General features: G+C 39.1%; 1 protein-coding gene across 3 annotated transcripts in view; it reads right to left on the bottom strand.

Annotated features, from left to right (window-relative positions):
* Positions 1–2159: 2159 nt before the first annotated feature.
* RASA3 (RAS p21 protein activator 3) overlaps positions 2160–25661 on the bottom strand; it is a 265746-nt gene continuing 242244 nt past the window's right edge. For all 3 annotated transcript variants that reach the window (XM_038388188.2, XM_038388179.2, XM_043507951.1), the window contains 12 exons: positions 24944–25018; positions 24188–24311; positions 22908–23014; positions 21582–21659; positions 20490–20567; positions 19852–19925; positions 15985–16091; positions 14177–14259; positions 10347–10555; positions 6969–7072; positions 5035–5218; positions 2160–4374 (listed from right to left, as the gene is read on the bottom strand). In XM_038388188.2, coding sequence (XP_038244116.1) covers positions 4299–4374; positions 5035–5218; positions 6969–7072; positions 10347–10555; positions 14177–14259; positions 15985–16091; positions 19852–19925; positions 20490–20567; positions 21582–21659; positions 22908–23014; positions 24188–24311; positions 24944–25018 — 1299 coding nt within the window. In that variant the 3' untranslated portion in view covers positions 2160–4298. The remainder of the gene's footprint in view (positions 4375–5034; positions 5219–6968; positions 7073–10346; positions 10556–14176; positions 14260–15984; positions 16092–19851; positions 19926–20489; positions 20568–21581; positions 21660–22907; positions 23015–24187; positions 24312–24943; positions 25019–25661) is intronic.

Genomic DNA, 25661 nt, shown 5'->3' on the forward strand with positions numbered 1-25661 from the left:
TAGAAATGAGTTGCAATGTTCTTGACTCCAATAATCCAATGAGTTAACAGCCTGGATTGTGAATATTACTTTGTTTTCTACTTAAAATTATTTGCATCCTTGAGCTGGCATATTGGACCCAGGAGAGGAAAGAGGACAAGATCAGCCACATCCATAGACTGTTCTAGAGTTTATTTTTAATCCCAGACAATTAGGAATGAAAGGTACCCACACACTTTTCCCATTCATGATGCATTTCTGTCTGAGAATCAGGTTAGTCAAGTGAGTACCTGGGGCCTATACTAAAATCACTACAAGGAGTAGCCAAAAGCTAGTTGCTAGTGTTACCAAATTTCTGTGAAGGTTTTGGAAGCTTGGCTTTAATGTACACCTCTCATCATAACTGGTGCTCTTGCATAGTTGTTTTGCAGGGAAAATGCAGGTTTGAAGGTTAATATTAGTTCAACACTTACATGGTTCTTTGTTGCAGGTGTGTCCAACAAGTATACAGTAAGATATGGAGAGCATTATTTGAGGCGGGAGAACCACAGGAGAAATGCAATTAAAGGACTAGAAAGAACCAAAGTCAAAATCACTGGCTGACATTGTCTCATTTGCATTTGGTTAGAATGCATCCATTCTGGCCTAACAGAGTGTTCTAGAATTCAAGGATTCTAGACACTGTCCAATCTAAGAATTTGCGAGTTGGAAAGGGATGAGAGAAAATTCAAACTTGGGAACTGGAACAAAGGTTTAAATTGCATCCTAAGTTAGCTCTAGGAAAGCAAGAGCTGATCCTTTACTAAAATGTAGATTAGAGCTGGATCTCTGTGGGTCAGGATAAAGGCCTCCTGGAGAGTGTGTTCCATCTGTACAAAACCTGGTGTCTTTCAAGGTAAGGAGATTTTAGAATACCTTAAATATGGAGCTGTATCAGCAACTCTTCAATCTTATTTCAAACTGTTTTACAGCTACTGGCTCTCAGGACACTGGTAGCCCTTGATGGTTTTAATGTTTCAGGACTGGCTGTTTTCCTGGAGCATGAGGGAATTGTGGAGGGAAAGAGAAGGACTCAGAGGAAAGTCTAGGTTAGCTTTTGCAGGCAGAACGAGTTGCATCCTGCCCTTCTGCTCCCTGACTAACCCTTCTACTCTGCATCTTTGTACTAACAGTGTCAGAGTGGGCCAGAGGCAGTGCAGGGAGCGCACAGCGGCAGGGACAGCTAGGTGTAGGCATCCTGGCATGGAATAAAGCAACCGCAGCAGGCCAGGAAAGCCAACAGAGAACAGGAAACTACTGGGGGCGGGAAGGCCATCTCAGAACAGCATCAAGGGCTACCAGTGTCCGGAGAGGGGGTTTGAGTAGAAGGAAGGCATACCGAGTGGGGAGTTAACTCTGCACTTGTTCCTCAGTGTACAACCATAAAGACTGTGCTTGTTAGAATTCTAAGGGTTATAGTTCTGGGTTAGAGTTCTGCATTCTTTCTGTAAATGTTTGGTTTGTTAATTAAAGAGGATCTGTGAAGCAATAGCAATTCCACACTGAAATCAGCTTTAGTTATTGTGGTAAAAATCGCTAGCCAACTTCTCCCTCCACCACAATGGTCCTCTTTCCTGCTTCAGCAATACGGATTGTGGTCTACCTGTTAAACCACAACTCCACCACTCAGCTAGGGAGCGTTTGTTTAAAATTGCTCTTCTTCTAGAAACAGGGGTTGGGTCCCCATGACAGCCGCTCAGATCTGTTGCAGTGAGGAGTGGTTTCTAGTCTCAATTAGCTGGACTATTGTATGCTTCCAGGCATTAAGGCAGATTCTCTTCTACAAAAGTGATGTTTACCATTTCCTTTGTGGTTCCTACAAAGGCCCACCAGTAGAACTGTGGTGAATGTAGCTCAGCACAGAAAATCGTGCAGTTTATGGTGAATTCATAGAAGCCCTTGAGCAGTTGAACTAACTACCACTTGGAGAAATTGAACATTCGAAAAAACAATTACTTAACAGACTGAGTAGTTACATTTTTTTTTAACATTCACACAGTAATTGGCACAGAATACGTATTATTCACTAAATGCGCTGCTCAGCCCTGTACGCAGATGCTATACTAGCTGACGTGATAGGTTACAACCGTTATCTCATCTTTTCATTAAATTTGGACTATATTTAGATTAGAAGGACACACTTTTCAGAAATAAAACACTTTTTTAAATTGGCAAGTAGAACACACATTACGATCATTAGTATTTTATAAACAGAATATTAAGTTATAAATACAGTTAAAATTGCAATTAAATGGCAGCTAACAGCTTGGAGTCCAAAATTCATGTTTTGCAACACTTTTCTATTTCCCCTCCCCCACTCTTCCTGGTGACAATGAATAACATGATGATCATTTGTTGGGATTCTGGTCTATAGCATGTTCACACAGAACAAAGAAATCCCATTCCTAACAACATCACTAATAAACAGAGACTTTCAAACTAAGTCAGCCATCTTGTATGCTCCAAATGCAATGAGGACACTGTTGAAAATTTATTTGGTAACACTTTAGGAAAAGATATGAATATCTTCACATTAAAAAGCTGAAAGTTTAATATTTTCTGATCCAATTCAACTGAAAAACAATACCCAGTTCTGCTGCACAGAAGCTTACGACACAACTTCCATGACATTGCATGGACGTCTGAGCAATCTCAGCCAGATGCTTACTGAATCAGACCCTTACATAGGAGAGTTATGGCATTCAACTAACCAGCGCACACACGCGCGCGCACACACACACTTTATATTTAGCAGATTTTTAATTCCCCTCCACATTTGTTGATATTAGTGAGATACATAGTTCATTCTACTTCCTCTACACTCAGAACATATTAATACACATAACAAAATAATGTACTAAAGCTTAAATTACTTTTAACAAACTTTTATTTACATATTTTTTAAAAGATTTTAAAAACTTTTTTTTTTAAAAACTGGAAAAGTATAAATCTATATTCCAAAAAACCAAGTGGTGCCAGGATCACATGGATCTCAGTTTTTAAGCAATATTCAGTAGCAAACCATCTCCAAAGACTATTTGGGACTTGGTATATTTCAACTGTCAGGCACAGGGCTCTAAGCACTCTCCTGGCTGCAGTGGAAAAGCAGTGCCATTTTTCAAAATCAGAACAAGTTGTTTAACCTTCCCTTAAATTATCAAGTGTTGTTGTAGCCATGTTGGTCCCAGAATATTAGAGAGACAAGGTGGGTGAGCTTTTTATTGGACCAACTTCTGTTGGTGAGAGAGCCGACCTTACACAGAGCATTTCTTCAGGTGTGGGAAATGTAAACTTGAAAAGCTTCTCTCTCTCACCAACAGAATTTGGTCCAATAAAATATATCAATCACCTTCCCCACCTTGTCTCTCTAATCTCCTTAAAATGGCACTTCCAAAATAGCCATTCAAATCTTACTGTGACCAGACTGTACAGCAAACTAATGTCAAGGCTAGACATTTTCTTTCACCTACTCTAATTCATGTTAGTTAATTTCATTACAGAATCAAGATTTCATATTGACAACAGAAGTCCACTGAAGGTTTTGTAGAAACAACTTTGTATCTCAAAAATATCAAGAGTACCACTCAGATCTGGAGTTCAATTAAAATCTGTGCATCTTTTAACAGAAATTATGCTACTATAAAAACAAAAGGCCTGCTCCTCAACCAGCTCTCGATAGTACAAGCTACAACGTGGGAGACGACACTGAAAAAAGAGGGGCTTTTTTACCATTTCCTTTTTTAATGTCGGCATTAACAGCAAAGTGTCACTAAGCTTTTCCTAAGATAGCATGCGGATGTGTGACATAACATACAGTAACCAGGAACAAACCCCCCAAAAAACAGTAACAAACAATTCTAGAAAATGCTGCCTTTCAACAGCTTGCTCGGTTTCAGCAATGTAAGGAACTGCCAGAGTGTCAAGATGAAGTCCATACACCTTGATCATTGAACTGATCACTAGATTCCAAGAAACCAAAACAAATATAAACACACACACACACACACACACACACACACACACACACACACACACACAAACAGCAGCTGCCTAGAAGGCAGAGTTCAATCATCTGTTGATAACCAGATGAATAAAGTGCATAGCAACTATCGTAACAGTTCTTGGAGAAAGAACAACACACTTAGCAAGTCCCAAAGTTTGTAAGCTTGACACTTGTTATCTACATTTTGCTACATGTGGCTTCCCTTTTATTTTAGTTTTTAAGCTTGTCGCTTCATTGATTTGACCTGTCAGCACCATCCTGTGATCTCCTTCACACTTTAAACGGAATGTGCTGAGATTTCAGATTGCTGCCTGATGTAACTCTGTAAACTCTTGTCCCCAATAGGATGTTCCCTAAAAAAGGAGGGAAAAAGTTGGGAGAAATGTTATATTTATATTGTATTGCTTGTTGGAATAAAATGTTCTGACAATAGTTATACTGCAACAAAAAACCATAAAAGCAAATATTTAGTAGAAGTGAGGTCAATTAATTTCAGTTATATTCATGTTATAGCTGTGTATTTGAGTTGAACTGGGGGAATTCCTGGGTCTGTTTCATTGTTTGTTTTTTAATGTCAAGTATACCCAGAGCTTCAAATGGGCACTTTTTTTTTGATACTCAGTATAAATCTAAATAAATGGATGTAGCAGACTGAACTAATATTTTCAACTAGCTCTGTACAATATTCAGGGCTAAATAGAGGCATCTTCTGATATTTAGCTGACATTTTACGAGCATGTATTCCTTTTTTTTTTTTCATAATAATCTTGCTACAGAGTTTCCATTTTCATACATTTTTGTCTTCAAATACTTTTTACCACTATCTCTATCTTGTCAAAAGAAAGCATTTTACAAATTATTTATAAACCGTTCAAAGTACAATCAGACTAAGCCTACGTTAACATCTTACACCAGCTGCATTTGTAGGGTTTTTCCTACTCTATTGTTTTGAAAACCAGAATGAAACCCAATCAAATTCTGTTTTACAGAGCTATTGAACAAACGATACTTACTGGCTTCCATATTTTGTCTTCTTGAATTTATCCCTCTTATACTGAGCATGTTCCTGTTCTAAAATTCCAACACCTTCTATGATCTGCTTTAGTGTTTTATAAGTCTCCTTTGGGTCATCAATGATAAATGTTGAGTACTCTTCTTGTTCTGGCCCATCATATACAGATTTGCTGCCACAGGCCTCTATGAAAATAAAAAAAAAGTAGGACAGGCACACTGTAAAAAATAGTTTAATTGGGGTCACACACATCACCCAGTGTCACTTTGCTGATAATTAGAAACTAAAGTTGGTCTTGCATTAGAAGTAAGTACTATTGATTAAGAAGCAAGATGCATTCATCTATGTTCCCAAGAGGCAATTAGAAGTCTAAGTGTGAATTTTCAAGAGAAGCTTAACTATAACAATTACAAATCATATAGCCATGAATCACATTCTACAGAAGTGCTGCAAAAAGGATCATAGAACAAGCTGAAGTAAATCAGAGCCTCAATAACATCTGCCCAAAATGAGAATGTTGTAAAAATGTGAGACGTTACAATACTCACTACACTTTCTGGCCTACAAGTAGTTGTTTTGGCCAAGTGACTAGGACACTTACAAATATCTGTTTCTTGCTTATATTAACATATCAAATGCCTCATAGCATGATCTACTTTTGTGTTACAATGGGCATACTAGAGGTGGGGGAGAGGAAATATTTTAATCTCTTTCTGTATTTCACTGGTTTTCTATGTTTTCTTCTGTTTCCATCTCAGTTTCCCAGTTACCTCTCCTTGCTGAGCTGCCTGGGCCAGAAGTAGGATCTTCTCTCAAATGCTGAAACAAGATGCTGCTTCTGGAAGTGATGATTCAAAAATGGAGGGGAGATAGGCAGAGACTGGCAGCTCAGAAGTGGTAGGAAATCTTAAGGTTGTAAGTGCATGGTGGCCAGAAATGGAATAAAGTACTTTGCAAGCTGCATGTCTGACACTCCTGGCTTATATCATGTTATAAAATAAAATACTATTTAAAGTTGAGCACTGCAGTTAAGGCTTCTCTGCTACTCCATCTATTGAATTATGATCTAAAGTTTGGCATGTTGTAATGCAGAATATTTTTCTGGCTTGCCCAGCAGCACTAGCTCTTTAGGCTTTTCCTTTCATTACTTTTATCCCTCACTGTATATCCTCTCCTAGACACCTGAAAAGCAAAATTGGGCTGGAAAATACTCATTTCTTATATATACATGGAGTCAGATATATCCAAAACAGCCAGTGTGGGAAACTGTTTGGATTCAGCATGCTCCGGGAAATCGAGTCAGAGAAATATGCACATGGCTTCTGGTAACACAAAATCATATTCCAATGAAAACTCAACTTGGCTGCTTCTTCCTTACAAGATCAATAAAATTCTAGTTAGCGCACACTCTAATTCGCCAATTCAGAGCATGCAAACTATGCTCTATGCCTAAACTATATTAGGGTTCTGGGGCTAAGACTATATTTCAAACAACTGTTTAAAATGCAAAGAATTTTTTGTGCATCTTCCACTGTGTACCAAAAATAAGTCACAAAACCTTTCATGGCAGCAATAAAAAGTTAAATGATGATCATAGTGTTATGCAAATGTGTATCTGGACAGTTGGTCTAGAGCAGGGGTTCTCAAAACTGGGGGTCAGGACCCCTCAGGGGATCGCGAGGTTATTACATGGCAGGTCATGAACTGTCAGCCTCCAACCTAAACCCTGGTTTGCATCCAGCATTTATAATAGTGTTAAATATAAAAAAGTGTTTTTTAATTTATAAGAGGGGGTCACACTCAGAGGCTTGCTATGTGAAAGGGGTCACCAGGACAAGTGTGTGAGAACCACTGTGCTAGAAGTATCGGGAGCATAAAATTATATGTTATATTCTTATTTCTAGAAGTGGTGAAATGACACTTCTTCATACACACCTTGCATTTTCTCCAATTTAGGCATATACAAGTTGAAAAGGGAGTAGATGCGTTCAGTTTCTCTATCTCCATCTATGTCTAGTTGTATATTTGCAGGGAGGCCTCTGTAAAACATAAAAAAGGGAGGCAGTGATAGTACCATGCTATATCAGACTGGTTTAAAAAAAAATCTCTTTTACAGTACAAGAGCAACACTGCAGACCTAATATCATGAATATGTGAGTGTGAATCATTTTCATATTTATATGCAGACATTAAAAGCAAGGTGTTGCTAAGCTTTTCTTAATCCTGCAGATGTGTGCCATACTGCACAGTAACACTACAAACCTAACATACTGGGGGCAGAAGTTTGTATAATTTTCGTCTTTAAAAGTGAGTATTTAAGAAAGGGTGCTAGACTGAATGTCCTGGATTCTGAAGCTGTCTGTTTTTCCACAGACCAGGTCAGGGTGATGACAGTTCAAACTACTCCCCACACTGACTATCCAACATGTCTAAACTTGAACTCAGAAAAGAAGATTCTTTACAAATACTTAGACACTTTGTGGATTAATGAATGTGGTCTAGGCAGACAGATACAGTGAGAAGATAGCTAAGTCTCTGGCTATTCAATTCTTGACCTCGGAAGGTATGTCTACACTGCACACTAAGTTCAGGCTCTGGCTCACATTTGAATCCAAGCCCCCATTCCGTCCACACAGGATACGTCTACACTGTAACAAAAGACCTGTGGCAAGGCTAGCCCAAGTCAGCTGATTCAGGCTTGCAGGGTTAAAAATGGCAGTTTAGAAGTTCAGGCTGGAGCCCAGGCTCTGAAAAGCTGCAAGAGGGATGGGACTCAGAGTCTGGGCTCCAGCCCGAGTCCAAACGTTTATGCTGCAATTTTTAGCTCCACAGCCTGAACCATGTGAGCTGAAGTCAACTGACCAAAGCTCTGAAACTTGGTGCTGATAGTTTTTATTGGTGTGTAGACGTACCCACAGAAACAGTCTGAGTCAGGTCACCAAGCACTCAGGACCCAGGCCTGAGGTCTCTGCTAGGGGCCTGGGTTCAAGACCTGTCATTTTGATGTGTGGAGACAGCTTGAGCCACAGACCCGAGTCAGAAGGTCTGTGTAATGCAGCGTGGACGCAATAGCATGGTTGGGATACCCGGGTCCAGCAGTTATAAGCCCAGGTTTACAATGCAGTTTGGACACTCAAGCAGGGGCTTCAAAATATTGAGTCCCCAGGCCCAGGTCCCATAGATCTGTATTTACAATGCAGTGTACAATGCAGGTTTACAATGCAGGTTACCAACAACCTGGCTATTGTTTTTTGTGAGGACAACAGTTGTTCTCTAGGGACTGGAGTGAGACCACCAACTCATTTCACACAGGGTGCTAAAGACCCTACAAATAACATGCCACTGCTTTTTGTTAGTCTAGATGTAGAAAGCTGTTGTTTTCAGTTTAACATACAAGCAAGGAACAGAAAGCTGTCATTGCGAGCTGTATGCAGTTTTAGGATCTTAAGATTTTGCTCTCACGTACTATGGTTTTGAATTTTATCCTGTACTAGACTTACTAATGTAGGGGTGGGCAAACTACGGCCCGCGGGCTGAATCTGGCCCCTCAGGGCTTTGGATCCGGTCCGGAGGATTGCCCCCCGTGGTGCCACAGGCCCCGCGCCGCTCTCAGAAGTGGCCGGCACCATGTCCCTGTGGCCGCGGGGGGTGGGGTGGGTGGGAGGGAAGGGCTCCATGTGTTGCCCTTGGCTCCCGGCACCGCTCCCCGCAGCTTCCAATGGCCGGGAATGGGGAACCGCAGCCAATGGGAGCTTCGGGGGAGGTACCTAGAGGTGTGGCAAGGGCAGCGCGCAGAGTCCTGTGCCCCTCCTCCCCCAGGGGCCACGCAGAGACATGGTTCCGGCCACTTCCTGGAGTGGTACGGCGTGGGGCCAGGGCAGGCAGGCAGAGAGCCTGCCCTGGCCCCGGTGCGTGCCGCTGCCACCCCGGAGCCGCTTTAGGTAAGCAGCACCAAGCTGGAGCCCAAACTCTTCCTGCACCCCTGTAGCGTGGCGAGACTCACCCCTGCATGGCGCCTGCTGCTGGTTGTCCTGGGAATTAGCTTGCTGAGCCTGGAACGTCCTCTGCAGGCCAATGTCTTGTTTTCTGCTGGCCCCCGTGTCCCTCCTGGAGCCCAGTACCCCTCTACGCCAGGGTTCTGACCTCCATAGTAACCCCACGGTTCTGGGTCTCCCCACCCTGGGGAACCCTCAACCCTCTATCCCCACCTCGCTTCAGTCTATGGCTACTGCCAGTCACCATCTAGCCCTGCTCACTGGGGCAGACTGCAGTGTACAAGCCATTTATCATTGGCAAGGGGGGGGTTGAACTGGCTGTCTTTGCCTACCCTTGGGCTGCCCCTTTGCAACCCTAGTACCTGCTTGGCCTTTAGCAAGGCCTGGGGCTTTTCCAGGCGGGAGCTCCCCAGCTCCCTTGCCCTGCTCCCCAGCACTGCTCCATTCATGAATCTTGCTCAGTAGCCAGGCCATTCCCCCTCTATAGCTAGAGAGAGACTCTCTCCTAGCTTCTGCCTAGCAGCCCCTTTATAGGGCCAGCTGTGGCCTGACTGGGACATGGCCGCAGCTGAGGCTGTTTCCCCAATCAGCCTAGCAATTGGCTCCCCCGGGGGCAGCCTTTTTCCCAGGCTGCTTTAAGCCCTTTCAGGGCTGGAGCGGGTAACCACCCTGCTACAACCCTGTCCCCCAACTCCCTGCCCTAAGCCCCCTGCCTGCACCCCTACTCCCTGAACCCCTGTGCACCCCAACCCCCTGCCCTGAGATCCCTGTCACACCTTGCACCCCTCCTAAACCACAACCCCCTGCCCTGAGCTCCCTCCCACAGTCCGCACTCCTCCTGCACCCCTGCCCTGAGCCCCTTCCTGCACTCCACACCCCTCCTGCACCCCAACCCCCTTCCCTGAGCCCCCTCATACACCCCGAAGCCTCCTCTGCCCCAATCCCTTGTCCTGAGCCTGTTCCTGCACACCGCACCCCCTCCCACACCCCAATTCCCTTGCCCTGGTTCTGCATACAATTTCCCCACCCAGATGTGGCCCTCGGCCCAAAAACTTTGCAAACCTCTGTACTAATGTCTCATGTACTAAGAAGACACAGCAGTTTAACCAGGGTTTGAAGATGCCAGTTGCGCTAGGTATGAGAAGAAGATTGGGATGACAGCACAACGGACCTAAGATGACAGTTTGTTCTCTAGAACCCAGAGGTGCCCAGACAGCTTGCACCTCTTCACAAACATTACCTATCGGGAAGCCACATTGTACATACTTAACATGCCCCTGGCAGAATTTAAAACAAGCAGTGTCCTACCAACCCTTACCCAGTGCAGGGCGTACAGCCAGGAGTATTATCTGCAGTGGCCTTGCAGCACAGCCAGTGTCCATTAAGGTATGCGGAAGGGTGGTAGACTGTGAGGCGTTTCTTGTTGCACTGGCTAACTTTAGTAAGTATGTCAATCCAGTCCTTGGCCTCGACACAGTTATTTGCCTGGATGTACAGGACTCTCTCAGGCTGAATCACTTGGAACATCTGAAAACAAGGAAATAAACCACAGACTGAACCACCAATTTAATTAACACTGGAGTCAATTTAAAAGAATACAAAGTAAAGGAGGGAGTCTTAACAGCATAAACCTCTATATTAGAAGGTACAGTCTGATCAGTGGATTATTAAAGGAAACAGGAAAAGGTTTCAGACCAAAAGATGTATCTAAAAGCAGCAAAAAATCCTATTAAACACAAACGGATCTGTAAACTAAAACGTTAACTATTTCTTTAAAAATAAAACCTAACGCTTTGTGCAACATGTTAAGCCTGCTCCTACAGAAGACAATTTATAAGCAACTGAGATTAATATGCTTACTGAGGAACACACCCTTATAGTGATCACTCAGCGTCAGAGATACAATTTTAGTAATGTTGCAACTTCAAGTTTTGGAAGGCTGACAGAGAAAGCAAATGCTGGACTGAAAGGAAACGCTATTTGTGGGGGGAAGGGGAAGAATTGAGTTTGCAATCAGCCGCCATGACTATTTTGCTTTAACTGACACACAATTAACCTCTTAGCACTTATTTTGTTTTGATTTTCTTTCCCTTTTATAACCACCTGCACACACTAAATATAACCACTTATACCACTAATAAAGTAACAGAAGCACAGGCTTCCTTGTGAATATACAGGGGTGTGTTAGTGGCTTAAATTATTAAAATGTTTATGTCATGTTAATGCTTAGGAACTCCAAATCACAATTGGGATTCCATTTTGTAGATACTGTCTGAACATTTATGAACACACAGTCCCTACCCCAAACAGCTTGCAATCAAAGAAATCACAACCACTATCAATCGTTTTCCTTCCTCTTGAAAAGGTAACATTTCAAACATAATTCCTTTGCCAGATAAACTGATATCTGAAAATCTGTTGGGGATTACTGAGGTTAAAGTTAATGAGATAACAGCAAATACTGGAAAAGCAAAATTGAGTACTTGAGGTTCATATAACTTTTCTAAATATTTAGCATTCACTGGTTTTCTTTTCCCTTTCATATTTAAATAAGTCCCCCCAATATTAAAATCTGCACATTACTGTTTGGATATGGCTTTGGATATGGCTAAGTATTATTTCCATTTGACAGTGTCCTCAGGATTATCAATTTTTTTGGTATAAACTCACCTTTCTGAATTACAAACACAGAGATCATTGTCCCAGATTGTATACTGACTGGATAAGGGATAGGAAACAGCATTTTAAAGGTTTCAGAGTAGCAGCCGTGTTAGTCTGTATTCGCAAAAAGAAAAGGAGTACCTGTGGCACCTTAGAGACTAACAACTTTATTTGAGCATAAGCTTTCATGAACTACAGCTCACTTCATCGGATGCATTCAGTGGAAAATACAGTGGGGAGATTTATATACATAGAGAACATGAAACAATGGGTGTTACCATACACACTGTAACGAGAGGAAGCTCACTTCAATACATGGTATCAGTTCAGTCTCTGCTCTCTTTACTACACTTTAAGGTTTGTATTCTAGGAAACTGGGAATATCCCTTCTATTTCACAAGCAACTTCTTGATTTAAATGGAATTTTCACTGAAAGAGAAAGGGAAAGGAAGGCTGCAGTTGGCATTTTTTCCTGTGTTCAGTATTTTTTTTTTTACTGACACCAGACACCAAATAAAAAGGTGTGAACTTCACCACAATACTGCTGTAGCAATTATTAGTGTGATCAGCTGGGCAATGGCAAGTGTGGACAAATGCAGTATCCTTTTTAAAAACTTCCCAGGAGAAAAAGGGCTAATTTGAGGTGAGACAGGAATTGCAAAGTCTAGAGCATCATACAGCTCAGCCCCTGTTTAACACAGAGCTGTAGGAAAGTGAATTTTAACACACTGCTTAGTGTAGTGGAGCCCTGTATGTTACAACAAAGGAACGGATTTATAAGGGATATGTGGTGGTGTAATGGGATACCATTATAAGTGACCTAATGTATGGAAACTGTTACTGAGAAGCCAACAGTTAAGCCAAGAATTTCAAGTAGTTGCAAGACCTGTTCAGGCTCAAAAAACACCAGACAACAGCATTTGTTCTTAAAGCAATGTTCTGCAAAAGACCAGAATGTTACTTGTAAAACAACTCTCTGCCCAAGGATCCGGAGGACTTCTTGAAAGAAGACAGACAGACTGGCTGGGCGTACTGTGCCCCTATGTGGTGCTGGCATCTACCACACATTATGACACTCATTAGGAATGATGAAAATGGGATTTGGTGCAAGATGACAAGATGAAGAACACAGATGCCAAGAAAATATTTATAGTAGACATCTTTAAACATACTTTGCATGAGTATGGAGAATTCACATCAGCTGCATCAGCAGCAAGGTTTTAGAATTCTGCCCATATCATTGTATTCTATTTCTACATTCTAAGAGGAACAGAAATTCTCTGATATTGAAAATAATCCAGCCGAAAGCCTCCTTGGATGGTGAGGTGGGCAGTAGCATATTCTACCATTTCCAGAAGAGACTTGGGGGAATTTTATCTTGAAATATGTTCAAAAATCTGCATTTCCCATGCAAAAAGGAATGCTTGACTTCAAAGCACGGTTCTATTCTGAAAATTACGTAAATGTTGCATCTTTTGTTTTTTATGCAACAAATACTTAATACTTATTTATAAGTATTAATAACTATGCAGTGAGGAGGTATCCTAAGAAACAGTGAGCTACAGCCTACTGCATCTTGTTACAGACAAACAGAACAGTGCCACAGTTATCACATTACAAGACAAACAGAGAAATGCCATTGAGTTGAGCGTAGGGTCTGACTTTGCTCAGCCAATCAGTAAAAACACTATCACAAGTCTGGTATCTGGTCTAAGCCTGAACATTATCCACCCTGGTCCTCAGAGCCCATGTAATTTAGGAAGTGGAAAGATCACATGATATAGAAGCTGGAAGTCACAACAATTTATGAATAAATACCTATTTTAGATAATGTTTAGAGACAGATAAAAACATACAATTCATTTTATAAGACATCTCAGAGCTGTACAGTTGGAATCATACCACTTATGGTAGCTGATTTTAGATTTAAATTCATACATTTCTAAAAACAGTTTCTGTATAATAGATAGTATATACCAAATACATAAAAGCATGCTCTGGTACTCCACTCCTGAGAAATGCAGCCATCCTGCACACTTGTCAACAGAACTATTATACCACACTATCAAGCTCATATGGTGTAAAGGTTATATTGGCAAATGTCTGGGACCACACCTCTCATTCCCATATATTCTATACCAGATATATACATGCTATGTCATTATTCTATGAAGATATGCTAACTGATAGAGTATTGCAAGAGAATGTGCTCCATAGTAAATATAAGGAGTTAATTCATTCCCAAGGGTCAGACCTAGAGCTGATGGGAAGGGCAGAGACTCGATTGCCTTACCTGTGTCCAAGGCCACATTAAAAATCTCAATGGACTTCACTTTTGGACACCCATGCTACTAGATACAGAACAAGCAGCTGTGGCTATAAGTCTTCCAGTGGAAATCCAATACAAGTTACAAAAAGGAAAGAGGAGATTTGGTGGGGGTGGGGACCAAGACAAATCCAACTGACAGCTGAAGATGACCTACTTACATTTTTCATTTTAAAGGACTCCTCTTCCAATTTCTCCACTGCCAGGATGTTTTCTATTGGAATGCTACACAGTGGGTGATCACCTGCAACAAACAATTGCAAGCTAAAGCTGCATAACTGTTCAAGTGTCACTTTGCTCTCTGCTCTTATTAAAAGCCATGCTTTGATTTCTGAGAAGGAAGAGTTCAATGTGACTGCAAGAAAGCTTGTTTTACTGGCATGCTGTCAAAGTCTCAATATTACCTTAATTTCATTTCTGCCTTTAGCTGCAAAATGTGCCACCACCAAACCGCTTCAAAAATCACCTATTCAGGCAGTGACTGGGAAAATTGCAGACAGAATATTTTCCCTCAAGAGGCAGCAAAAAAAAAAGGGAATCCTTCCTGTCGGCACAGGTGATTAAGGATGGTGGGCATGATTTAGTGGAATCTCCTTCCTTAGAAGTTTTTAAGATCAGGCTTGACAAATCCCATCCCTGGCTGGGATGATTTAGTTGGGGATTGGTCCTCCTTTGAGCAGGGGGTTGGACTAGATGACCTCCTGAGGTCCCTTCCAACCCTGATATTCTATGATTCTATGATGCAGACTTCATGGTTGAGAAAGTTAAGTGATCTAATAGTGAATGGAATCTGCAAGTGCTCCCTCAGCAAATGCACACAATAGAAGGAATAGTTGTTACTCTCTACTGAATAAAAAAATCCAATCTAGTTGGAAACTCCTGAAATAATCTTTATCATCTTAATCTAATATTAAGGATATTACTTATGAACAAATGTTTGAAAGTTCAAAGCATGTACTCAAACCCCAGTGTGCTTCTGTTAATAGTGCAAATGCTACAAAATTAATGAAAACCACTAAAGAGAGAGTCTATTTCTGGAATCCAATTGATAAGTGATAACGAATGCAAGAATAAGAGAATTAATTAATTCAATAAAAGATGGGCATGTATGTGCCTGAGAATAATGAGACAATTAATAAAAATTAGCAATACTTCAGCAGTTCCATGTAAGTGGTAATTTTGATATTAATTACATTAAAACAATTAATTTTACCCACCTTATGTAATCACACAGTGAAATATCAAGCACTGAAAAGTGAGGCAATTCCAGAAGTTGCAGACGGATTTCCTCTACAAGACTAACTCAGCACGATGCCCACAGGAAGTGTTGTCTCTGTTTTTCATTTGAAATGTGGGCGCTAATGTGTTATTTATTATTGTTAATGTGTACCATAAAATGGGCAGTTACAACCTCATCTCCCTGGAACTGCCTCACTTTTGAGTGCTTAATACAGTATTCCAAACCTTAACAACAAATTAACTCTAGGATATCAATTTGTGGGATTTGGCATTGTCCCATGCAAACCCAAACCCCGGCTTAAGGTTATTACAGCTGTGTTCTGCCTTCTCAGCCCATATGATAAACAAGTGTGAATGCACACACAGTGTATGTTAATTACTGATAGGGTACTGTAGAGATTTAGTCCATAAACACACTCCAACAAGCATTTGGTTTAATTCATATCAAAGCATTCCAATTTCACCCAAACTCTCTGAAATGATTAGTAGAAAGAATACACAGAAAGAAAAAGAAAAAAATCCATGTGCTTTTAAAAAACATCCCTCTCTCCTCTCAGATACTTTTTCTATGTATTGTATTTTCTGCAGTTACAGATTTACAGAAATTAGGTTTTTATTGTAAAGTACATTACCAAGGAGTTCCCTCTGTTCTCTTACACAGTTCTGTATGCTTAACCCATTGTTTTATTAGTGAAAAGTTAGAAAACAGAAAGGCAAACCTCTTTGTTACCTTTGCTTTTCTGATAGGTAAATTCATGGTTAGTCAGGCGAAACCATCTCTTCTTGAAGTTTTTCATACCAAATCGTTTTCTTCCTTGCGCTCTTTTGATCATAAACCTATTGTAAACGGGAAAGCATTGTTACATTAATGCACTTAATAACAATCGCAAGTTGTCAAACTCCAAAAGAACACACTGAATACTTTCTAATTCTAGGTTCCTGCCTAGACTACAACTTAACCAGTTGAAAGTCTAGCGAGAGGTGTTACCCTGCATCTATACTAGGAAAACAGAGGAACTTAGCTAGTATGTATTTGCTACGCTTAACTTAACTCTACCACTTTTCCCAATCAAGACAGAGTCTAAGAGGCTTAGATGATTTTCAACACCTAAAAGAGATGTACAAAACCTCTTTAGTACAAGAACTGTCTTATGTGATTTAATCACTCATACTCTATAAATAATATAAAATGTTGAATGTTGAGGAACTCCATTTTCAACTAACAAAGTAATGCTGCAGTTAGAAATACAGATTTTTATCCCAACATAAACTAGCCTGTTAAAAGCTAGTAATTTTGAGTTTTTCATTTACTGATTTGTTGTTTGTATGCTCAGGTAGCAATCAACTTACTAAGAACTATATTATATCTACTATATGTCTAAGCACTACATTAACCCACAATTTCAAGGTAACACAGGAAAATATGATTCTGATTTCATTATGCTCTGTACAACCTTTAATGAAGAAATTAGAGAGAGAGAGAGAGAGAGAGAGAAAGTATGCGTGCCAGAGATGGAAAGCTATTTTACACAGTGTACAAGTGGATTCATATGTACAATATACTGAACTGGATAATATAATATAACAGAACCATTAAAAACTACTTGCTATCAAAGCTATATTTATCAGACACAAAGGTAGTATACAGCACAATGAACACACACAACATAGAGAAGTAAAAGGGAATGGCTTAATGCAAGGGAGGACTTCACTACATGTGTTTTCACTAGCAGGGGAGCCAGAATAATTTGAATAACAAACACCATAGTTCCCATTTCTGATAGAACATCTTTAGTCACAAACAATTAGAATATGTTAGACAGACTAGGAACCTAATAAAAGCTTCCTTCTCCAGAGCATTCCAACCTGAATGCACTCGTGCCACTCTGTTTAGTATTATGCTGTATTGTTCCCGCAGTGCATTTAGACTGTAAACTTCTTGGGACAGAGGCTTGTTTTATGCTTGGCGCACCCCGTTCACTGTACTGTAGGCACTTATGGAGTTATACAATTACTATGGTGGTTAAAATCTGTCCATTCCCAGAAGGTTTGGATAGTAACAGTCACTTCTCAGTCTTTATTCCTGGATCATTTGAGAAAGACAATGGAGCTCTGTGTCTGATAGTGGGTCAAGCCCTCCTAATGTCAACCAAGTTGATGGATCCCTTCAGGTTTTGAAGTTAGGCAAATCTCAAAACGAGAGAGGCTGCCTAAGAAAATGGGGCTGGGCAGTCTGAGGAACAAACTCTTCATTAAGTTCTTCTTTTTGCCATGCAGACATCCTTAAAGGTGAACTGAACATACACAGGGTATTTTGAAAATAAACTCCCTTTTAGATGTGTGCACTCAGTACCCCAGAGTTAAAAGCACATTTCTGATTACATTCCCTCCTGTTATTTAAAAACTATGCATTGAATCAGACACTGTCTCTCTCTCTTTTTATGGAAGATCCTGCCTTTGATATTAGAATAGGAAAAGTGTGGAAGCCCATAAGCTACCTACAATAATTTAAAACAAAAACAATATGTCATGCTTTCATTACCTGGGTAGGCAGGCAGAAAGCATTTCAAGGCCAGTTTAAAGTATTTCCTTGTTTCTAAAATCCATGTAACATTTGAGGAATTGGACTGAACAAATGCTCAAGACACATGAAGGAAAAACATTATCAGAGTTAATTGGCTGAAGAGACTTTTTATTCCTCCCCTTTGTGATTTAAATGAGGATCTATTTCAGTTTTGCTTGGCCACGTCAGTGTGAATGCCCTTGAAGCACAAGTATGCAAGGAGAAATTACTTTCAGTTCTCTTCCTTTTGGAAAGAGCCCAACAGCTACTGATTGAGCACGATGGCATGCTTGGTGCCGGCAAAGCACAAGCCAGCAGCTAACCTCTCATCTCGGGAACTAGATGGTCAATCAAAAGTGCCCACTCTGCAGGGTGAGTAACAGATGCTCTTTATACAGAAAGAAAAAAGATTAAAATTAAATTAAATTAAAAAAGCAGAGCAAAGGTGTATAGAAAACCCACTCAGCAGCCAGACAATTGCTCTGGAAAAATAATCAGATTGATGGTTGTGAGTTAATTTGCCTTTTTTAATGATAAGGCATGACAATTACGAGATAAAGCGGGGGAACTAGCCATCTGCAGCCCACTCTTTAACCTTGAAAACAATTTATTTGTATGTTGCTGAAACAGTGCATAGAAGATGTATGCTGACATCTTAATCACTCGCAATGAGGTTTTAGGAATTTGTACACTAAACATTAAATAAACTTCGGCAGGCTTGAAGCCTCTGCCTACAGATAAAAAGTACTTTACCATTTTCAGCATCTTTTTAAAAAAAATTAGGCACCGTTGAGATGTACGTGACAAATTCTCTCTGTTGGTTTTACATTGGCATTTCAGCATTATTGAACAGAGAAAACATCCTTCCCAAATTTAAGTCAGAAATGTCTGTTGCTATGAAGGAAGGACACACTGTCAGCAGGTAGCTTCGACAAAGCACCAGCTGTCCCTACCATCTTACCTGCATGAACTATTACCATCAACTTTCTTTACTGTTAGTTTAAGAGTCCTTATAACAGCAGCCAGCAGGCCGAGCAAGAAAAGACAGAAAAATATCAGACAAGAGCAAAAGAAAGACAGAGGCAGAAAAGTCATGTTTAAGAGTCAGAGGGGAAAAGTTACAAATTATACATTTATTTTCAAAAAAGCAAAAGAATGATAATGTACAGAATTAAAACAGACATGCCAACTTCTGGGGACTCTATCACAGAAGTGAAATGAACTATACCGGCTACATTGAGGGGATGTTCATACTTTCACAGGTAAAAGTTGTCAGCATTTTCAATGTAAACCTAATATGTTATTATTTAGTGATTTATAAAATCTGTTGTGAAAATTTACTCTAGGTTGCAACTTAGCATACTAAGCTCAGGAGAAATTCTCAAAAAGGTTTTATTTTCAGAAGAAACTATCTAGGTGCCTATACACTGTACTTAGGTGCTTTTACAGACTCATTTTTAAATGCCAGCAATTAGTCCATATGACAACTAGTATGTGGAAAGTGTCTTAAGAAGCAGAGATACTGAGATTTGAAGTTGTTCCACTGTACATGCATATTAAACATTTTTCTACAAAAATCAGTTAAGATTATCAGCACCTGGATTTTATAGCACAACAGCAATCGCAAAACCCATCAGAAGGCTTTGCCCACTCCCCAATGTCATGATTAAAGTATTGAGTGTTTGTCTACAGAATGGAATTTTGCAGCTGTTGTTAGTTTGAGTCACAACCTTAATCTTCTTTTAACAAAGGGGCAGTTTAACTTAACTCTGCACTAATTGTGGTAATTAAATTCTATAGGCTTTTTTTAAACAAAAATTCTAGAACACATGTAAAATTAAAGCATTTAAATCAAATGAAAGGATGTTAAAATAAGCCAGCAGCCACAGTAGATAAAGACAGCAATGCAACATTTTTCTACCTTTATATTTTCCCTCGTCACATATGAATGTAGTGGGGAGGAAGGATAGCTGCCTTACAATGGTACTAAAACACACAGAGATACAAGAAATTCTACTATGAACACATTCTTACCCTTCTTTAAGCAGTATGGGTTGCTCTATACTCTTGTGATCTCTCCTTCCAGAGGATGAAATCAAATCTAAGAACTTAAGATGGACAAAGCATACTGATAAAATATGGGTACAACAGAAGCCAAATTAAAATGTTTATATTTACATATTACTGTAGTACAAGACAATGCTCTAACAATATTTGAAAAAAGAATACAGCAAACAGTTACGGAATTTGGGAAGGTTTTCTGGATGGTAAATTAAGAACAGCTCAAATGTAAGTGCCCCTAAGTACAAAAGGTATACGTCCCCACTTTTTATCTCCTCTTCATGCTCCTTTTCCTTTATTACTCAACCTCCTTCATTTAGTCCTGGACCAGACTGTTCTCACTAAAGGCTTGCAGGATAACATGGAATGTGTATATGCATTAAAATCTGACCTATTGTTCCATAAGTGTTATTTAAGAAGTGTGGTTACAACAAATTCTATGGAATTTTATGTGCACTGTATTCACTGCATATTTCTTGAGTACTACTGCTACTGAATCTGTTTTTTCTTGAGAGTGTTTGATGTTATGTAAATATTACACTACTTATATGATTCTAAACATCAGCTTCAATAAGTATAATATATATTTGATGCATTGCCTTGTTACTTACATTTTTTACTGCATCTGCATATTTCTGCTCATTAAAATAGTCATAAAAAGTGGCCATGTAAGATTCCTTGAAGCTGGCCTGAAATGCAAACAACCAACCAATATTTGTGTGTCTTCCAATACAACTTATACATAAAATCTTAACATCAACAGACTCAGAAAATAAGTTTCCCTACTTAAACCACCACCACTTTCCCTATTTGCAAAAAAGAGAAAGAAATCAAAGCTACTTTTGGGTTGTATGGCTGAAATATGAAATACTATCGAGAAAGCTCTCCGACTAAAATAATTTCTAAAATAAATGTGGGTTAGCAGAATGCATTCCAAATCTTCAGTTCAATATAATTACTGTAAAAGTTTCAAGCTATTTTTTAAAAGTCATGCTCCCAAAACAATCTGACAAAAATAATAAGAGACAAGGAACTGAATGGGCTCAAGAGATTTGTAAATGGGATACAGTCACTCACAGGTTGCTGGTGTGAATCCAGACCAGGTCAGCAGTGGCCTCATGTTATCATCTGATAACTGTTTGGTGACCTACTGGCTCAAATTATTCTCATTTCAAATTTCTAGCAGACATCAAAAAGCCATGATCAGCTATCATCACTAATTGGCTAAGAGCTCAAATGGCATGAGAAGTGCACTATCCCTCACCATTAGAGGTGGTTCCTCTAGATCTAGATCAGGCTTTAAATACTTTGCTGAGGCAGCATAGAAAATACTGCAAGGCTGCTACCATGTGTATAAGCTCAGTTCTTCATTCTCCAGGTGCTGGCACCTTTCAATGTGGCATTTTTTCAAAAAGACTTCACAAAAAGCCCCAGAGCCCCAAGACCAAATGTCAAAACTAAATGTCACACTTTGACTAAAAAGGTAGTTCAAATAAGAAAACGTTTGCCATGAATTAGCATGCAGGTTATAAATTGAGTTACTTTAGCATTGCTTAACACTGACTGATTTGCATATGGTACTATATAGCCATTCCAAACATTTAATTACAATAATAAAGCGACCATCGGCTTTTAAAAAGGAAATAAAAAGCAACATTTTGCCAACATAACCCACAAAATAAGAAATAAAACAAAACACTTACAGATTTAGATTTTGATAAACTGCCCAATGTTTGTATGGTCTTAGAGATAAGTGTCAAAGTTCTAGAGGTCTGAGGATCCTATGAAGGGGGAGAACAGTGGTGTTACATATTCCTGATGTTTAAATCACGGGACAGAGCACTACACACATTTGCTGTTCTCTATTTCACTCATACCAACAATCAATGTAAAATTTAAAAACTCACAAACTTTATAGAAAGAAAGCTGCTGCCTTAAGAAGCATGACAGGATTTGTTATGACTATCTTCCTGCCTTTGCTTCTAAAGAGCAAACAAGAAAGAATCCTTGCTTCATTTTTTAAGTGAATGCTTTAAGACTATTTTCTATACTAAAATTTACGAGTTTAGGTTTTGGGCAACACATTTACTATTCAAAGGGTCTCAAAGGGTTTTAGAGTAATGAATCCAATAATCCAATTAAAATGGAGCAGCTACCACAGTCGCTAGAATAGTTTGCAGTTCCTTTGACTTACTGTAGAACCTGTTTACCTAAGAGAGGAAATTTGGCCAAGAGGTCACAGTAATATTCAACCCATTAAAAAATTATGCTGTACCCTTTTTAGTGGAATCTTGAACAACTTATTCCTCAAAGTCACCTCTGACCACCAGGAAGGCACTTTTTATCCCAGGGAAGAATATCTGATAGGACCATTTTTTAAAATTCACTTATTTAGAAATGGGAGAACATTTTAACATGTAAACAAAATCTGTTTAATTTTTAAGGCAATTAATATGTTTTTAACAAAGTTATTGCAGCTGAAATCCCTATTACTGCATATAACTTTGTACAAGAAAAGAATGAGGCGATACAATTCCGGTTTATGTAACACTTCACAGCATGCTGGGCCCCATATGTAGAGTTCTTACAGTAGGTAATTCCACACCCAATCTTCTCTTTGATAGCGCTGAACACTAGCAAAGAACACAAGCTTCTATGCATTACCCAGCTGGACAATGAAACTGTTGACCAGTAGGGGGAGGATTATGAGTGTTTGAGACAGAACTTTCATAGGAGCTGGACCTAAACTACAGAACTCCCTCCCTGAGAGAGAGGGATGAGAGTGATCACTGGGCTCAATTTCAAAGCTAAATGTAAAATTCACTTCAGCTTATCGAGGGGGGAAGTCTAAATTCTTCACAAACACAGTCACCTAACACATCTGCTAACACAAAAAGCAGACAAGAACTATCAAGCTATTTCTCCTCTGTGTTGAGAAAATAGATTAAAAAAAATAAAACACTTGGTAGGCACTCATACTATGGTGATGGGGCCACATATGAACCTAGATAGATCGATACTTTACTTACTGGGTGGTGTGGTGTAAGTTGAAAGAGATTTGGAGAAAGAATTGCAGGAGCAAAGAATCTCAGGAAAATGAAACTGCTTACAGCTGTATACCGTACATCTGGGTCACCTGTAACAAGAGAAACCATTCTACTCGTTATCCCAACAAACAATACTTTAAAGAGAATCTTTAGTACTAGTAAAACTGTCAAAATATCTTCTGATAGTTAATTCAGCCCTGTGCTGGAGGTTCACATATTCACGAGTTATGGGCAAATGAGATAATGGAGGTGATTTGGAGCCAAATATTAGCTGTTGATAAAGTAATGAAAATATCCAGGAGAGAGTTAGCCCCATTAAAACAGAATAAAATGGTGTAGGGAGCTCCACAATGTCTCATTGTGCAGGAAATGCTTAGTTTGTATATCAGATTTTGGTACTCAACTGGAACATATGACTCATTTACACGGATTATAAAAAGGAGACTGATTCTCACCATTTATCTCTAACATCTAGCACAAAGAGGGCCCCCAGGCACTATTGTAAAAGAAGTAATGAATAGTAATTATAACAATAATTATTATAAATTGAATGGATAAGGAACACAATATGGCGATCAATGGCATTTCGTTTTGAGATTTTCTATTCTCAAAGTGACAATAAAAATGGCACCATCTTACTCAACTGATCTGCCCCTTGTGTATATGAAGAGTTAGATCTGCTTACTTTAGTGACAAAAAATTAATTTTTGGTTGGTTGATTGGGGCTTTTTTAAATTGCTTTTTATTCTGGCAGAGCCAGAGCTAAGAAGAAGTGAAACAGATTCTACTTATTCTTGTGTATCTGCAACAAATTTTACTAAGTTCTACTAGTGGTAGCTATGCAAAGCCACTGAAGGCAATGGCCTTGCATAGGTGTCAATAATTTATAATTTGGTTTTTATTACAGGCTAATGCCTGGGTTGAAAAAACCTGAGATTTGATAATGAGTTTGCAGGCTAGCTGTGTTAAAAAATAAATCTCTATATTTGCAAACTGAGCATACTTGATCTGAAATCATGGATAAATAAATTTGAACCCCCTCAATGCCATTTCTATCATGTCACTTTCAGAGTAGAGTAGAACAAATTTTAAGGAAGAGCTGAGGTAAACAAAGTATAGATATACACTTCACAAATAGCTTCAAATCTGAAACATACTTTTAACCTCTACACCTGTAACTCTGATAATATAAACTGGTAGATAATAAAAATTATATACTTCAAAATGATTTAACATACAAGAAGTTACATACAGCAACTCACCTTGAAAACGTTTGGCAGCTGACTCTCTCAGTGAAAAGAAAATATCGCACATCACTGTAGGACAGCTCACTCCAGATTTCGTTACGACAGTAAAAATGCGGTCAACATACTGCCTCAGATTTTCCTGAAACATTTAGCAAAATGTTAAAATTTATTTTTGTTTTGTTTTAAATGCACCATTTCTCTTTGATGGAAAACAGGGCTACTACATTTTCTCTAATGGCATCTACAGTAGATTATATTTGCAATAAATTGTAGGATATAAAACAGCCACAGTTCCAGATTCAAAGGATACCCTACTCTGCGGTGAGGTGTATTTCTAAGCACAAAGCTGAAAGCACAGTGTCTTTTTCCACTTTCTCTCGCACACACACAAAATTGGACCTCATTCCAAAAAGCACATTATTTCTTCTTCAAAACCATTTTCTACGCCCTCTTTGGAACTATTGGCTAAGGAGTCCTCATTTCTATTATATTGGATATTTACGCTGTCGATTGAAAACAAGTCCTATTCTTCCTTGCCTATTTTACATTTAATAGACAACATCACATTTCAGTACTATGCTATACAACTAAACATGAAGCTGATGTAAAAAAAAATCACACACATTTCTACGAGGTTAAGACTTCCAGGGGCTACTAACATATGAAAGCTTAATTTACATCACCAAATGAGGTTCAGGAACCTCAGTAAGGGAAACAAAATACTCAATATAATTAGAGATTTTGTTTTCAATTGCAAATCTGATTGCCTACCCTGTTATTTTCCAGGTTTTCACCATCTTTTAACTTCACAGGATCTATTTCACATGGTTTATGGAGCTGGCAGATCTAGAAAGAACATGTTGAAGAATTAGTACACTGGCACATCTTCAGATGGAAGAAGTCTTAAAATAAAGAATTTAGGCTGCTAGCTTTCTTGGGTAAAGCATTTTGTCTTCTAGCAAGACATCATGCATCAGCTAGTCAAGATTTTGAATTTTGACAAAATGCTACATTCTATTTTTCGGCAATATCCTGCATCTACAAGGATGAAATTTTCACCAGATCCTCCCAAACAAGATCATCATTTAAGAAAACATTTCTCGTTCCAAAGAGATAGTATTGTAAAACTATTCTTAGGAAAAATAGTATTTCCTGATGAGACATCATAGTAATTGTTTAGGTACAATAGTGCTGAATCACTTAAAGGAAATCTGTGGTCGGAAATTGTTGCTCAATTATGGTTCTGGAAGGGGGAAAAAAAAAACAAAAAACAAGAAGAGCCACACTGGCCTGGAGAGATAATAAAGCATCACCACATTGCTAGCTGTCACATATGCAGTTATCTAGGAATAATCATATTCATTTAAAATGACAGGATGAAATGTGTTATTTATGGCCAATGTTTTTTGCTGCACACAGTTTTTATTTTCTTAGGCTTTTATTTGGTTTTTTAACCATTTTCCAGAACCTAAATGACTTATTTTAAAAG

The sequence above is a fragment of the Dermochelys coriacea genome, chromosome 1 (genome assembly GCF_009764565.3).
Source record: "Dermochelys coriacea isolate rDerCor1 chromosome 1, rDerCor1.pri.v4, whole genome shotgun sequence".
In the NCBI taxonomy this organism is placed as follows: domain Eukaryota; kingdom Metazoa; phylum Chordata; order Testudines; family Dermochelyidae; genus Dermochelys; species Dermochelys coriacea.